Here is a 15008-nt window from a genome sequence, read left to right on the forward strand (position 1 = left end):
GAAACCCATTGTATTGCTACCTCCGCCCCTCTTGAGTGAAACAATGGGCGGGACAGGCAGGGACGATTGGTTAGGAGAACCTTGCCCTACACTGAGGGCTGTGGAGGGTCCCACACTGCTCCCAGAGGCCCCAGACACCCCCCATCATAGAAGACCCAGCGGCCGCGCTCGCTCCCGAGTCGGGCTGGCTCCCGAGTCGGGCTGGCTCCCGAGTCTGGCTGGCGCGGATCCGCCGCTGATAACGCATGTGCCAAAGAACACCGGGCCAGTTGGCTTCGCAGCACTGGGTCGCTCGCCCTCTTAGTCGCGCACGCTCTACACAGACACACACCCTCGCTACCACCCAGCTCCCTGCAGGTTCGAGGGCAGACACCTGAGCTACTGCAGATTTGCGCAGGGGGGTCGAAAACGGGCCCAGTCGCTTCAAGCCTCAAACCCAGCCACAGTTCCCGACACTCGCCACTCGCTTCCAAACCCAGCCACCGTTCCCGACACTCGCCACTCGCTTCCAAACCCAGCCACCGTTCCCGACACTCGCCACTCGCTTCCTAATGGCCTTGACCCTGCTCAGACAGGAGATTCTGTCCCGGTGGGTGCCTGTTGAAAGCCAGGGCCAAGTCCACTCATGGGGCCAAGACCGGCCGCTGGGCCGTCTTCCCGAACTGGCCCAACCCGTGAGAAATCCTCGAGGCATATTCCGGGGCACCGTTCCAAGAGGTTAGGCAGGCCTGCAAGTTTTGGGGCGTCACCCATCTCCCCTAAACTCAGCAGCGCTAGGTGGCCGAGGGCGGGGCCCTCAATTGGCTGGGCCTGCCTTAGTCTAGGAACAGATGACTCTCCCTCATCTTTACCCACTGGATTTCACTGTTCGAGACACTCAGAACCCCAGTTTTTGATCCTGGTTCCTGATCCACACTTTCAGGGGCTGCATATCACCCTCTTTTCAGAGAAGCTAAACCCTGAAGTTTTTGTCTTTTTAGGTGGCTCCTCCTTTTTTTCTTCTTCCCCTTTTATTAATTCCTTAATTTTTTTTTCCTCCATTCATGTAGCAATTGTGAGCTCCAGGCACACCCTTCTTGCAGTTGACTACACCATCTGGGGTCATCAGGGGATCCCCAGTGGTGACAAAGTTCCAAAGAGCCAATAGAATCCTGGGGCCTGGGGCATGAGGTCATCATTGATGATGCCCATTGGTTCAGGTGTGAATGTCTGGGAGGGGGTGGCCCAGCAACCAACTCTGCATGCAGGGGTAACCTGGAGAGTGATCACAGTTTGAGCTGTTGCAGCAACTTGGGATGTAGACAGGGAGGCTGGGGTGGAGCTTAGCTTCCCCAGTCCTGCAGCCTAGCCCAACTAGGCTGTTGATCCTGATATCCTGTTTCTCACTCAAATGGTCAGTGTCTCTTAACCCGAAAAGCCTAGAAGGAGGGGAGTATTTGCTACAGCCTTGAGGTCCTGAATATGGGCTGCCTCCACCTGGAATGTTAATTCTGAGATCCTCGTGCTCATCTGCATATCATCTGCATCTCATTTGCATTCTCTTCATTTAAGGTCAAATTGGGCAGACATCTCCACATCCCCAGCCCTGTCGCTTGTCTGTATCCAGCAACCATCCCTTATTGGTTTTCTATTCTAACTCAGTTATCCAGTTCCTTTCCCCACCCCTTTTCCCAGCTTCCAGTATCTCCTAGGGGAGATACTGCCTGGCTAAAGGGGAGAAGATAAGAAGTCTAGTCTCTCCCTCTGGATATTTGGTGACAGATGGGGAGGGCTGGTCTGTACAGCCTGGAGACTAAATTGGCAAAGCAAATGGCAGGGTGGGGGGGGGGGGGGGGGAGGTGCCCAGGGCTGGGTTGAGGGTCTCCAGGGCCAAATCACCCACACGCCTGGCAGGGTGCTGGAACTAGGGAGGCCTGCTTCCAGCAAGGGGCAGGCCTGCCCACCTGTCTGGTGCCAGCACAGCTTCCTTCCTCCAATTAAACACTAATGAGGTGTCATTAACCCTTACCTTGCCCGCCAGCCCTCAGGTGGAACTCAAATTCATGGTCTCACTCTGAGGGTAAAGGGAGAAGGGAGGGCTTTGAGGAAGCTGAGAGGCAGGAAGGTCAGAGGATCAGGAGACAGGTGAGAAGGCAGGGCAGGCAGTGTGAGGAGCAGACACTGATTGTCCTGTGCTTCTGAGGGGTTCTAGGCATGGGTGTCTCACTGTCAAAATGCATTATTCTCCTGTTCATCAATTTAACAATTATTTAGTAAACACCTCGTCTACTCCTCCTGCCTAAATACCAGCCTGTGTGCTAGTGCTGGGGGTATACACTTGCATAAGACAAGATCCTTTCCCTTAAGGACTCTTCAGATTACTTGAGAGGACAAACTGGCCAACACATAATTATAATGCCAAGTGCAAATGCTATTATAGAATTGTGCACAAATGCTAAGGGAACACAGGGAAAATGGGCTGTTCTGAGAAGGATTGGTTTTGAAGGACAACATTTATGGAAGGGGAAAGATGCAACTAACAATGCTCATGTGTCTGATTCAGGGTGGGTCATAGCTGTGTTTTCAGAACACTGCGGTCTGCCCTCCCTGAGCAGTGTGTTTGGCATCTGTGTGTCTGTGTGTGAGTGTGTATGTGTGTTGTCTGGATCTCTCTGTGTCTGGAATCCCTTCTCCTGAACACACATTGTGGTTTTATTACAGATCAATGTTTGCTGTGAAGCTCTTGCACAGATTAGCCTGAACCTGCCCAGCCCAGGGGAGGGGAAGTGGAGAACTGATGTTGGCTCTTTGGGAAGGGGTGGGCAGGTACCATCTTCGCACCTGGAGGCACAGACCCTTGGCTCCCCAAGTAGCAGCAGGTTGGCCAAGGGAGGTAAAGGGCTGGGCCTCAGGCTATAGTAAGCTGTGCCTAGGATGGCCCCCTCTGGCTTTGGCTCCCCAAAGGAAACATGGGGGCTCCAGTCACCACTCCCTATCAAGATCACCCCCCTCCCCCAGCCTGTTCTTCTCCAGGCTGCAGAGGAGCAGGCTGGCTCAGACCTGTCTGCTGGCTCTCTCCCGAGGGAGCTGATCCTTTCCAGGGGACAGGAGGGCTGGGGAATGCTGGCGCTTACTGGGAGGCCCGGGGTACTCCACCCTAGCCCTCTGCTGCTCCAGTCTGGATTCTCCCCACCCACTCTTAGTTGCCACTTCTCTGGGTTTTGCCCAGGCATAGCCATCCTTGCAGGGAGCTCCTTCATTAATGCTGGCTAGAGGGTGGGGGCCAGAACTCCAGTATCCAGGACTGGGGAGGGGAGGTGGATGTGAGGTTTTCAGAGACCACGCCCCCAGTTCCTTCCATTTCCATGCAGTCACTGACTTAGAAAACTAAAGTTTTCCTAGTTCTAGCGAAGTTCTAGAGGATAAAGAGGCTCTGTGGTCTAAGGAGGAGGTCAGGGACTCATTCCATCCACACTGTCAAGGACCGAATCGTCTTTTTTCATTCATAATTTCCCCTTCCCAGGATTTCATCTAAACTTTCCTGTCCAACCCCTACTCCCCCCAAAGCCCTATGTCACATCTCCCGTTGTGACAGCTGTTGAAGGTTGGACACCGGGGAGAAAACATGAAAAGGGGAGTCGGCCCAGTCTAGTGGGCAGAGCCAGATGATTGCCGTAGGTTCCTAGATACTGCTCAGGGATTCCTACACATGGATCTTAATCCTCACAATGTTCCACTGGGCAGAGGTGACCAATCACTTTACAGACAGAAAAGCAGTCTCAGAGAAGTGACCTGCACAGCCAGGGACGGTTAGGGCTGAAATTCAAACCCAAGCCCATCCTGTTAACTGCTGACACACTGCTTCCTCTAGTCCAACACCCCAGAGATACCTCCCTGCTCTCTGCATTCATGAGAGGGATCAAGGCATGACTAGAATCAGAGGTATTACGCCCTGACCCCACCCACCAAGCCCAGATCCTAATTTCCTGTGTCTGGGACCACATCAACTTACTGTGTACCTTCCTGTCAATCCCGTGTGTAGTTTCACATCAGCTTGTGGATGTTAGAGAAACTAGTGACTGGCACACACATACACACCTGGCCCTGTGGGTACCCAGATTTCCATGTTAGGACCACTGTCTGCTGGTGCTAGGCACACCCATGGACCTACGCAAGTTGAATATTTCATGTCCAGAGCTGGCGGCTGCCTCTCCCGCTGACACGCGTGTCCGATTCTCCCTCTCACAGACGCCTTGTTTATTTGTTTAATGAATTATTTATCCACGCCCCCCCCTCCCTCCTGGCCTTCCCTTCCCCCAGGCCCTAGCCTCCATGATTTATTGAACACAGCTCAGCTCTGTGGTTGCCCCCTTGGGCCCCAGAGCCTGAGCACTCCTGCATACCCAACCTGTTCATCTCCCCATTTCCTCAGTCCCAGGGGCAGGGAGTCGAGGTACCATGTTCAGAGAGGTCCCAAGGGCCTGAGCTCAGTGTCCTTGGGGAGAACATGGCAGCTGGCAGTGCACTGGCAAGCCCAAGGGTCATGAGAAATGAAGGTAGGCTTGCAGGGAGGAGAAAAGAGGCCTTAGACCCTCAAGACAGAGGTCTAACCCCATGGAAAGAAACCCCAGCCTCCACGGATGCCCTCACCCTATAGGGACTTGTCGATCAGGACCCAGGTCTCAGACACCAGCATTCAAGCTGTAGTTTATGACTCATTAGGGGTGCTGAAATCAAGAAATCAGTTTTATGTGCCTCAATCAGCTTTTTCTTTTCTTTTGAAAAAAATATTAAGAATAAGCCAGAAGGAAAATAGTAGAGAATACCCTCTGCAGAAAGGGTATTGGTCCATGTACCCTATTTTTGCAGTAAGTGTGTGTGTATGTGTGTGTGTGTGTGTGTGTGTTCAATGTATTACAAATACTATGGGTCACAGGAAATATTTGAGTCACAGGTAGGAACAGTGGCCTGGAACTCAGTTATGGAGGCCTGGGTTTGTCATGACCCAGATCCCAAGAAAGAGGCTTAGGCTCCAGGTCAGGTCCCAGGCATGTGGACAGTAGCCCAGGTTTTATTTTATTTCATTTTATTTTATAAAAAAAACTGGGGTTACACCCCATGTTTATTGCTGCTTTATTTACAATTGGAAAAACATGGAAGCAGCCCAAATGCCCAAAAGTAGATGACTGGATTAAAAAGATGTGGTACATATATACAATGGAATATTACTCAGCCACCAAAAAAGAGAAACACATGTCTTTTGCAGCAACTTGGATGGAGCTGGAAAAGATCATGCTTAGTGAGATAAGCCAGAAAGAGAAAGGAAAATACCGGATGGTTTCACTCATAGCAGGAGTATAATGGACCAGGTGGAAAATAACAAAAATAATGAACAACCATATACCAGAGACATTTTGCGGGGCTGGAGTGGAGAATGGGATCAAAAATGGGGGGGGGAGGGAAATGCATGGGATTATGGTGATGGCACACGGGTGACTTGGTGATGGGAAACCCGCGGGGATTACAACTGAGATGGAAAAAAAAAATGTACAAAATGATGTAAAAATAAACTTTTGTAATAAAAAAAAAACTGGGGTACAAACCAGAGGTGTGGGGGAGTTGAGAGGATTCTAGAGTGGGGAACAGAACAGGCAGACTGAAATAGACTGCTGAGGGGAGCAGTGAGCAGAACAGGAGAGGCCTGTGTGTCATGTGGGTCACCTCCCTGGCCGGGGATCAAACATGTACTGCAGTGGCTGCGGACAGCTTCATAGTGCTGCGCTTTGACCTGTTGCGCCACCAGGGAGGGCCCGTAGCCCAGAATTTAAACACAGAGGCACTAGCCCTAGAGAAGCCCAGTCTCTGCAAGTAAAGGTCTACAAAAATGGCTAGGCTTTATAGCTCAAGGTATCCACCCCAGCGCCAAACTGCTACTACATATGGGTGTGGTTGATGCAGAATAGTGGCCTCCAAGCCCCCTCACTGAGATGGGGAGAGAGACACAAGGGCCACCTCCCGCCAAAGGGAGTCACCTTTGTTTTTACAGAAAGCCACCCCTTGCCAAGAGATGTATCCTAAGGACTGGATTTGTACTACAGGGGTTTCTCTTTTTAATTTATTTTTATTTTTAAAAAAGATGTATGTATTTATGCATACAAGAACTTGGGTACAGGCCAGAGGTGTGGGGGATGAGAGGATTCACCAGAGACAGAGTGAGTAGCAGAACAGGCAGATGGACTGAAGCATACAGGTAGTAGTGGGCGGGTCAGGAGAGGCCTGCTGTGCCATGTGGGTCACTCCCTGGCTGGGGATCAAACTTGTGCTGCAGGGGCTGTGGATAGCTTCATGGTGCATCACTTTAACCCATTGCCCCACCCGGGAGGATCCGGTGTTTGTTTTTTTTAATTAAGCTAGAAGGTGATTTGGATAGAGGGCCATGTAGGTAAGAGATCCAGTGACTAGAGGCCTAAGCCCTGTAGAGTTACCTCAAAACTTAAAAACTGGTGCGCAACGGGTTAAAGTGCAGCACTATGAAGCTACCCAAAGCTACCACCATTTGAGTTTGACCCCTGGCCAGGGAGCTGGCTCACATGAATTCGACCCCCACCGGGGAGACCCGCATGGTGCAGCAGAGCTCCTTACCTGCCACTGCCCCCTCAGCAGTGCATTTCAGTCAAATCTGCCTGTTCTGCTCCCCACTCTGTCTCTGGTGAATCCTCTTACCCCCTGCCTGTCTGGCCTGTACCCTAGTCCTTGTATGCATAAATAAAATAAATCTTTTTTAAAAATCAGAGGCTTAGACTCATAGAAAAAGCTACTTAAACCCTGTAGAGAGGGCCCCAGCAACTAGAGAGGGGGACCCTGTTATTATTGGTGGGGCCATAAAGGTGCTAGATTCTTAAGAGGAATATCCGGGCCCTACAAGTCCAGAGGGGGACCCAGACCCTAAAAACTGGGACTTAAGTATTCTGGAATGAAACCGAACTCCAGACCAAGCCAGCAAGCTGGTACTCTCTATGAATATGGGCAGCCTCTCTCAACTGTGGGCGGGCCCTGTAGAGAGAAGCCTCCCTTTGCAAAGCAGGGCGTGTAGGTAGGCAAGGAAGAGACTGAGACTTGTGGCACCTGGAGGAGGCAGGTTAGCATCATTTGGGTGAAGCAAATCTCCCTGGGGATGAGGAATCTGAGGGGAGAAAGACCTGTTTGCAAAGTCCCCCAATCCCACCCCAAGGGGCCTAATTTATTTCCTGACTCCTGAGAAGAGAGAAGAACTCTCCTGGGATAGAAAGGAGTCGAGGGAGGACAGGACTTGCTCTTGCCTGGCAGCAACTAGGCAGCAGTCTTCTGGATAACACTGCCCCTCCCCCCAAACCCAGCACTTGTGGTCAGACTGCTGTCCTGCCAGGGGTAAGCCTTGGAGGGTGCCTACAGGTCCCGTCTTAAAAGTAAAGAAGAAAAAAGCATTACACCTGTATCAACATCCCTTGGCATGGGATTCTGTGACCTGATCCTCCTGGCCACTATTAGTCTAGGCCTGGCCAAAAGCATGCAGGGGTGGACGACCCCTACACCTGAATTCGTTCAGATGCTTTCCTTCAACTCCTACTTCTTAGGAAAAGAAGAGAGAGAGAAAAGCCCCCTTTCCTGTGTATCTGAAGTGGTCTGTGTCGCTGTTCTTTGCCTCTGGCTCCCTGTGCCTTTTTGCTTGGATGTGTGTAAGGCCTGTGTTTGGGTGAGGACAATGACACATGACACTGATGAATGCTGGAACACAGGTGCTCTGCTCTCTGCCATGTGCTCAACTCTGGGGGAGTAGGAGTAAGAATGCCTGGCCACCCCCAGCAGTCTCCAGGCCTCCTCACCCACCCATCCTGAGTGTCCGTAAGGGATCCTCTGTAAATGCCCCACGGAAACCTGGTCTGCTCTGGCTGACTCCTTGGTTGCCCTCTGCTTTGGCCGCTGGACAGCCAAAGGCCCTTCCACCACTCAGGATTGACACTAACCCGCTTTCTAGAAAAACCAGCCTCAGGCTCAGTTGGGGTCTTCAGGTCACTAGCCCTCGGGTCCCTGGTGCCAGCTGAGGGGCGGCTCCACAACCTTCTAGAACCCACTTACTCCTGGAACACACAGGAGAGAAGGAAGAAGGGGTAGAAGGCCAAACTATTTACATATGGGAGCTGGTCTACTTTTTCACATTAAAAGGTTCAGAGTCCCCTTCACTCCGATCAGAGATGAATGTGCCCACACAGATGCAGATCCCTGTCTTGGCCTCCCTAATTCTCCTCCTGGGAACTCCAGACTGGGGAGCTGAGGCCCAGGACGGGCGGTGGCAAATTAAACCTAGGAGGGAGAAGAGAGGAGCTCTTGGGTTGCTCCTGTGGGGGTAGCACCCCCCCTCCCCCGCGCAACGCGTCTCCGAGAGGGGCGGGGCTTGGCGGGAGCGCGCCTGGGGCGGGGCTTCGGGGGCGCGCCCGGGGGCGGAGGGAACTGCTGGGGGCGTGGCCTACGGCTCGGGGGCCGGCGGTGGCGGCGGCGGCAGCAGCAGCAGCGGGGAGCTGGGAAGCGAGAAGCCGGGAGCGCGGGGCTCAGTCGGGGGGCGGCGGCGGCGGCGGCTCCGGGGATGGCGGCGGCTCCGCTGCTGCTGCTGCTGCTGCTCGTGCCCGTGCCGCTGCTGCCGCTGCTGGCCCAGGGGCCTGGGGGGGCGCTGGGAAACCGGCATGCGGTGTACTGGAACAGCTCCAACCAGCAGTGAGTCGGGGGCCCAGGGAGCCCGCGCGTCCCGCGTCTGTGAGGGGGAGCTGGTGGGCCCGGGAAGTCCTGGGGGAACCTGGGGCGGGAGTCCTAGGAGACCACAGCTGGGGGCCAAGAGGCGAGGGAGAGGGGTACACACTGTGGGCGTCTGTGAAACTCGGGGGGGTGTCTAATAGAGGCTGTTGAGGTATAGTAAGGAAAGCTTGGGCCGTGCGGAGGAGGCTGCTTAGGGACACCCCACCCCTCCTTGGCTTCTCTCCATACCCGTCTTTGGAATAGCGTACCCCCATCCCATAGTCTCCCCGTCTTTACCCCCTTCGGCCGGGATGGGGTTTGGGAGTATTAATGTGCTAGAGATAGGCCGCCGCACTTGGGGGGCCCAGCAATGACCTGTTTTCAGCCTTGAGGTTTTCAAGGGGTTCTGTCTAGGACTGCTGCTTGTAAAAGTGGGGTCCACGGCTGAGGTAGGGAATCCGATTGAGCCCCTCCTCAGAACGAAGGTGAAGGGGTTGCCCTGGTTGTGTGGGTAAACCCCTCTGGGGTGAGCTGGGGCTGGATCGCTGAGTTGGGGGGCCCTGGGGATGATGCTTGGTTAAGATGGAAACGTGGGTTACCGGGGAAGGGAAGGTAGCTGGGAGATGTCGGCGTGTCACACACGCACACACGCCCGGGCTGGGGACGGCGTGTGGCTCCAAGTGTGAGCGGGCGTGCGCGGCTGTCAGTGTGCGTGTGTGTCTGAGTGTGTGATTTGTGTGTCTGCATCGGCGATCGTCTGAGGGTGCGAGAGGGTGACGGGTCGGGGAGGGGGCTGCGGTCGCTGTCCGCGTGGCCAGCCGCGTCTGGGCCAGGGTGACTGTTGGCGCCGCCGCGGTCTGGGCGGGTGTCAGGGCGGCCGTGTGGTTTCCCGGGGTGTGTGGCTCGGCGGCTGGGTGCCGGCTGCGGGGCTAGGTCCTCCCTTGGCTCAGTCCTCACTGCCCTTGTCTTCTCCTCCCCGCCAAGCCACCGTGTGTATCACCCCAGCCGCCTCCGTGTGTGTCTGTGTTGGGGGGATCCCTGGGGACGCGGGGGTCACTGTCACACCTGCCCAGGCGGCGACGGCGGCACAGCCTTTGGCTTCCCCCCCCCCGCCGCCCCCCGAGGGGCGACTCCAGAGCAAATGGCAAACCCCCAGGGGAGGAGACCGTGAGGGCCGGTCGGCCGCGACCCCCAACCTCTCGGGGGAGGGGCTGCCGCTCGCCGCTCCGTTCTTTGTTGTTTGGGGCTCCGCGCCTCCCCCTCTCTCCCTGCTCGCGCCCGGAGTGTCAGACTGGGGGTGGGGATGAGCCAACGACGCCCCCCTCTCGCTTCCCATGGAAACCTCGGAGGTGGGGATGCGGCCCCTCCCCCCCGGAGTGGGACTCGGAGAACTCCGGGGGGCGATGGGGCTGACTCCCCTGCCGTATCTAGTCGTTCCCCTCCCCCAGACTCGCAGCTCGCCCCCCGCCCCGCTAGTGTGGCGGTGAGTCGAGGGGGCGCAGGTGAGGGGCCCGGGTTCCCCATCATCACCGGGAGCACCCCCGCGTTCTCAAGGAAAGCAGAACGGGGGGGGGGTGCGAGAATGGCCTGGAGTGGAGGGGATGCTGCTGATCATTTTACCTCCCCCGCATACACCTGGGCACAGGTGAAAGCTCTGGGAGAGGGGGAGGGAGCCGGGGTTTCGGGAGCCTCCTTTTTTTCTTCCCTGCTCCCCCACAGGTCTGGACCGGCAGAGGTAGGTGGGGGTGCGCACCGGGCGGGGAGGCCGCCGCCGCCCCCGCCTCGTTTCCTCGGCCTTTGTTGCCGCTGCGCCCGGGCTCCCCGGCTCCCTCACTGCGGCAGCCGCGGCCCCATAAATCGTGAGAGCGACGTGCTCCGGAGCCGGGAGTGGAGAGGGCCAGGGAGCTGGGGGCGGGGCCCCGCCGAGCCACAGGCTCCCGCGCCCCCTCCCCCCAGTCACGTGAGCTAGTCTCCGGGCTTCCACCCCACCCCCGTCACGTGCGGAGGGTCTCGGCCCCTTGGGGTCACGTGGAGAGGGTCTTGCGACCCCGCCTCCTGGGGTCACGTGGGCGGGTGCTGGTGGGACACGTGCGGCGGCCTCCTTTGACACACCTGGGGGCAGTGCCCCGCATGGTAGTGGCGATCTCGCCGCCTTCCTCCCACTCTGCCCCTCTGTTTGGTCCTCTGAAAAGGCGAGACCTGTTCCCTCCCTGGCCTAGAAACTAGGGAGGAGGGACCCTGCTGGACAGAACCGTGAGAGTGAGAGGTTGGGGGGGTCCCCGGTCCCTGAGCTCGGAGTTGAAGCTGGGGCTTCGGGAGAGGACCTGCTGATAACCAAATATATGCCCCTGGCCTGTGCTTGTTTCCATTGCAGAACTGAGCGAGGATGTTGGTATTCGTCCCTGTCTCGAGCCTCAGGAACATCTTTCTCTTCTCGCCCTGTCTCTATCTCTCATGTGTGTTCTTGGTCTCTCACACTCATACATTCATTCAACAAATACTTATTGAGGCTCTACTATGTGCCTGTTGTCTTCCCCCTACCGCTGAATCTCTGCCCCGCACCCCTCCCGGGTCCCTGAGACTCTCCTCTGCATCTTTCCGCCTTGGTCGCTGCTGCCTGTGGCCTCTGGATGGGCCTCTACGTCTCTCCCTTTCTGCGAGTCTCTCAGTTCCTTCTCTTTCCTCTTTCTCTGGGTTTCTGGATCCCTCCCTACCACTGTGTCTCACTCCCTTTCCTCAGCGAATCCGGTCTCTGTGCCTCCCTCTCAGCCCGTTTCTGTATGTCTCGCTTTCGGCGGGTCTCTCGCTCTTCTTCGCCGCTGCAGATCAATAAACCTTCGCCGCCGCTGTCGCAGGGAGGAGGGGCGGGGACGTGGGGCGCGAGGATTCTCTACCACCCGACGCGGGGCCGAGAAGCCGGGAGGCCAGTCCCGGAATGGCAAGACCCGGCGGGGCGGGGCGCCCTAGTGGAGGGCGCCCCAGGGCTGCAGGGGTGCCCGCGTGTAGGCGCCGCCCGGAGAGCGTTCCCGCCACCCACCCGCCCCCAGCCCGGGCGCGCGGACCCCACGCCGCGCACACGTGGTCCAGCCTTGCCTGCCGGAGCTAGCGGCGCGCAGCCTCGGGGACGAGCCCTAAAGGGGAGGAGGCGGGTCTGGTGTCTTATGCCTCCCCTCTCTTCTTCCTTAGCTCCGTATCCCGGCGTCTCAGGGTGGGGACAGAGATCTAACAAGTTAGGGGGCCCTTGGGATCCTTTCCCTACTCCCGGGTCTTGTTAGGCACCCTGTTTACCTGCTCCTAATTGCCCCGGGGGAATAGGGTTGCTCCTTCACTGATCCCCTGCCGCCCACCCACCAGCTTCTGCAGATGGGGCTGCAGGAGGAGTGAAAGACTGGGGTCGGAACGCCCACCAGGGCTGGGGGAAGCCCGGAGAGACCCAATAACGGGGTGAAGCGGCGCCCCCTCCAGATGGGGTATGTCGACACTCGCCTTTAGGAGGGCGAGGAAGGAGGGTAGTAGTGGAAGAAGCGAGGCAGAACAGAGAACTATTTGAAGGCGGAACCCAGTCCCCAGATCCTAGCCCGCCCCCCACGGGGGTGTGATTCTAGGTTGGGTAGGTGGGGCCCGAGAGGAGGGGTTAGCTGCCGAGCTTGTCCCAGTCCTATAAGCACCTCCCTCTTCGCCAAGAGCCTGACAATCAATTAAAGCACCCAAGTCTAGCAGACTCCTCAGGTCTCCCAGGAATTGTGGCCGGATATCTTGGCACTCTGCCCCCTGCCCACAAGATACCACTTGGGCACAGCCATCCACAAGCAGGTCTTTCTCTCCCATGCCTAGCCTGGGGAGTATTTCCGGGGTTGTTCCTGTTGCCCAGCCCAGAGCTAGGTAAGAGATGGCATCTCGTCACTTGTGGTCACCCAGCAACCTTTGTAAGCTAGTCCCCACCTGGTTGAGGAAACTGAGGTACCTGTAGGAATACCTTGTCTTTGGCTTAATCCCTGCTGGAATGGGGTGTGTTGTAGGGAAAATTGGGCAGTGCCCCAGGGAGGCGCCACTTGGGAGTGGGGCTGGAAGCCTGGGTGAGGCTCAAGGACAGAGGCCCCAGTGTGGCTGTACAGCTGCCCTAGGCCTAGCACACTACCACTGGTGGCCTGCTCCCCAAAATCTGTGGGGGAGGAACAGCAGACTTGGGTTGGGGATAGAGACGCAAGCCTAAGGTAGCTGCTGGGAGCCAGGCCTGGTCTAACCCGTTTTCCTGCTCCCGGTGCCCCAGGCCGAGACTCCTGCCCACCTAAGTGCCAGGGCCAGGGAGGGGCCTGAGTGACCCATCACTCTCGTGGGAACCCAGTGTGGCTGGTGGCATTCCTGATGACTCAACGAGTCAACCCTATTCTCTCTGGGGTGCCCAAGCACCAGCTTTTACCTAGCTGCCTTACTGCCAGGCTTGGAAAGGAGTGCTTGGGGAGGGGGTGGCACAGGCAAAGCCAAGGAAGGAGGGTAAGGTGGGGAGGGACCCTCAACGCCCCACCCCTGTGCAGAGGGCTCCAAGCTTGTTTCCCTAATGGATCTAATTACTGTTTGTGGAACTAGGAGATACCTGGCGACAAGGGAAGCCAGTCCCTCCCCTCAGGGAGTTCCCAGGGACTAAGGACCCCTGTGCCTTGACCTTTTCTCAAGTCCCCCATGTCTTCCTGTGTTCACCACACTCCCCTCTCGCTGCCCAGATGTGCACATTCCAACCCTAAGGAAAAGAGCAGAACTCCCTTCGTTCCCTGAGTGTCTCCCCCCCCCCATTCCCTGAGTGTCTCCCCCCATTCAGCTGTTTTTCCCATCCCCACACCACTCCATTGAGGGGCCTTAAGACCAGCGCTTTGATGATGACTAACTAGGCAGGTGGGGATTACAGCGACCCAACTATAATCTGTTCACTGTCCCATAGAGGGATCAAGGAGGTAAGAGGCAGGCATCAGCGTCTTGGCACTGTGCCCATTATGCCTCGCATCTTTAAGGGGCAGTAGTATCCATGTTGAGGCAGATGCAGAGAGATGGAAATGTGGACCGGCTGCATTATATGAATACCACAGGCAGCCCTGGTATTGAGTCCCTCAGCTCCCTTATCTATGTGTCACATTATTGGGGACCGAATTGCCATTGGCCTCTAGTGCTACTGGAGAAGGTGTGTGCGTGTGCAGGGCAAGGAGCTCGCTTGAGATGGCTGGGGCCAACCAGTGCTGGCATGTGAGTCCTGCACATACAACCTAGTCTGTGAGAGCGGTGGACATATTCATGTGTGCGCCACGGAACTTGTGGTTGTATTTGCATGAAGCCTCCTTAACATGCGTGTGTGAAACAAGTCCTGTCGGACTGGCATGGGGGGTAGACTGGCAGCGGCTGAGAAGCCTGCTGGGAGCGGCGGTGCAGGGTGCGCATCCCTCAGAAGGGATTCCTCCCACTTTCACCCGTCTCTCCTATCCATGCCTCCTTTCCGTCCTCCTCGCTGGTGAATTATGGGGGATGGACGGAGGAAATCCGGGCCCGGGTCTGGGAGTCGCTGGGGCCTGCGCCGTTGCTGTGGTAACCAAAGCATACGTTCCCTTCCTTCCCTCCACCCTGCTCCCCCGCCTCCTCTTTGGAGGCCGGCCGGGCTTCCCTGCGCCTCTGCTGCCCCCTGGTGGTCGCGGGGAGTGGGCGCGGGACGCGAGTGCGGGGCTGGAGGCTCTAGGGCCCGGGGGACCAGACGGGGACCCAGTAGGGAAGCTCGGAAGAAAAGCTGGGCGGTTTCGAGGTCTCTGGGGAAGGTCTGCGGAGCGGCGAGGTGGAAAGCGGGTTGGTTTTGGGCTTTCTTCTTTCTCACCCGCTTCCTTTCCCCCACAGCCTGCGGCGAGAGGGCTACACGGTGCAGGTGAACGTGAACGATTACCTGGACATTTACTGCCCGCACTACAACAGCTCAGGGGTGGGCCCCGGGGCGGGGCCGGGGCCCGGGGGCGGGGCGGAGCAGTACGTGCTCTACATGGTGAGCCACTCCGGCTACCGCACCTGCAACGCCAGCCAGGGCTTCAAGCGCTGGGAGTGCAACCGGCCGCACGCCCCCCACAGCCCCATCAAGTTCTCGGAGAAGTTCCAGCGCTACAGCGCCTTCTCGCTGGGCTACGAGTTCCACGCCGGCCACGAGTATTACTACATCTGTGAGTGGCGGCCGGGCCCCGCGGGGCGGGGGCGGGGCGGGGGCGGCCCTCAGGGACGCCCCTCCCAGTGGGGTGCCG

General features: G+C 57.1%; 1 protein-coding gene across 2 annotated transcripts in view; it reads left to right on the forward strand.

The window, feature by feature from the left end:
* The first annotated feature begins 8536 nt into the window (after nucleotides 1-8536).
* EFNA3 (ephrin-A3) overlaps nucleotides 8537-15008 on the forward strand; it is an 8562-nt gene continuing 2090 nt past the window's right edge. Inside the window, exons 1-2 of one of the 2 annotated variants that reach the window (XM_004693788.1) lie at nucleotides 8537-8727; nucleotides 14617-14930. In XM_004693788.1, the coding sequence (XP_004693845.1) occupies nucleotides 8600-8727; nucleotides 14617-14930 (442 nt within the window). In that variant the 5' untranslated portion in view covers nucleotides 8537-8599. The remainder of the gene's footprint in view (nucleotides 8728-14616; nucleotides 14931-15008) is intronic. The other variant, XM_004693789.2, reaches the window with a different exon arrangement.

Source organism: Condylura cristata, unplaced genomic scaffold (genome assembly GCF_000260355.1).
Source record: "Condylura cristata isolate star-nosed mole 26May11 unplaced genomic scaffold, ConCri1.0 scaffold00040, whole genome shotgun sequence".
Classification (NCBI taxonomy): Eukaryota; Metazoa; Chordata; class Mammalia; order Eulipotyphla; family Talpidae; genus Condylura; species Condylura cristata.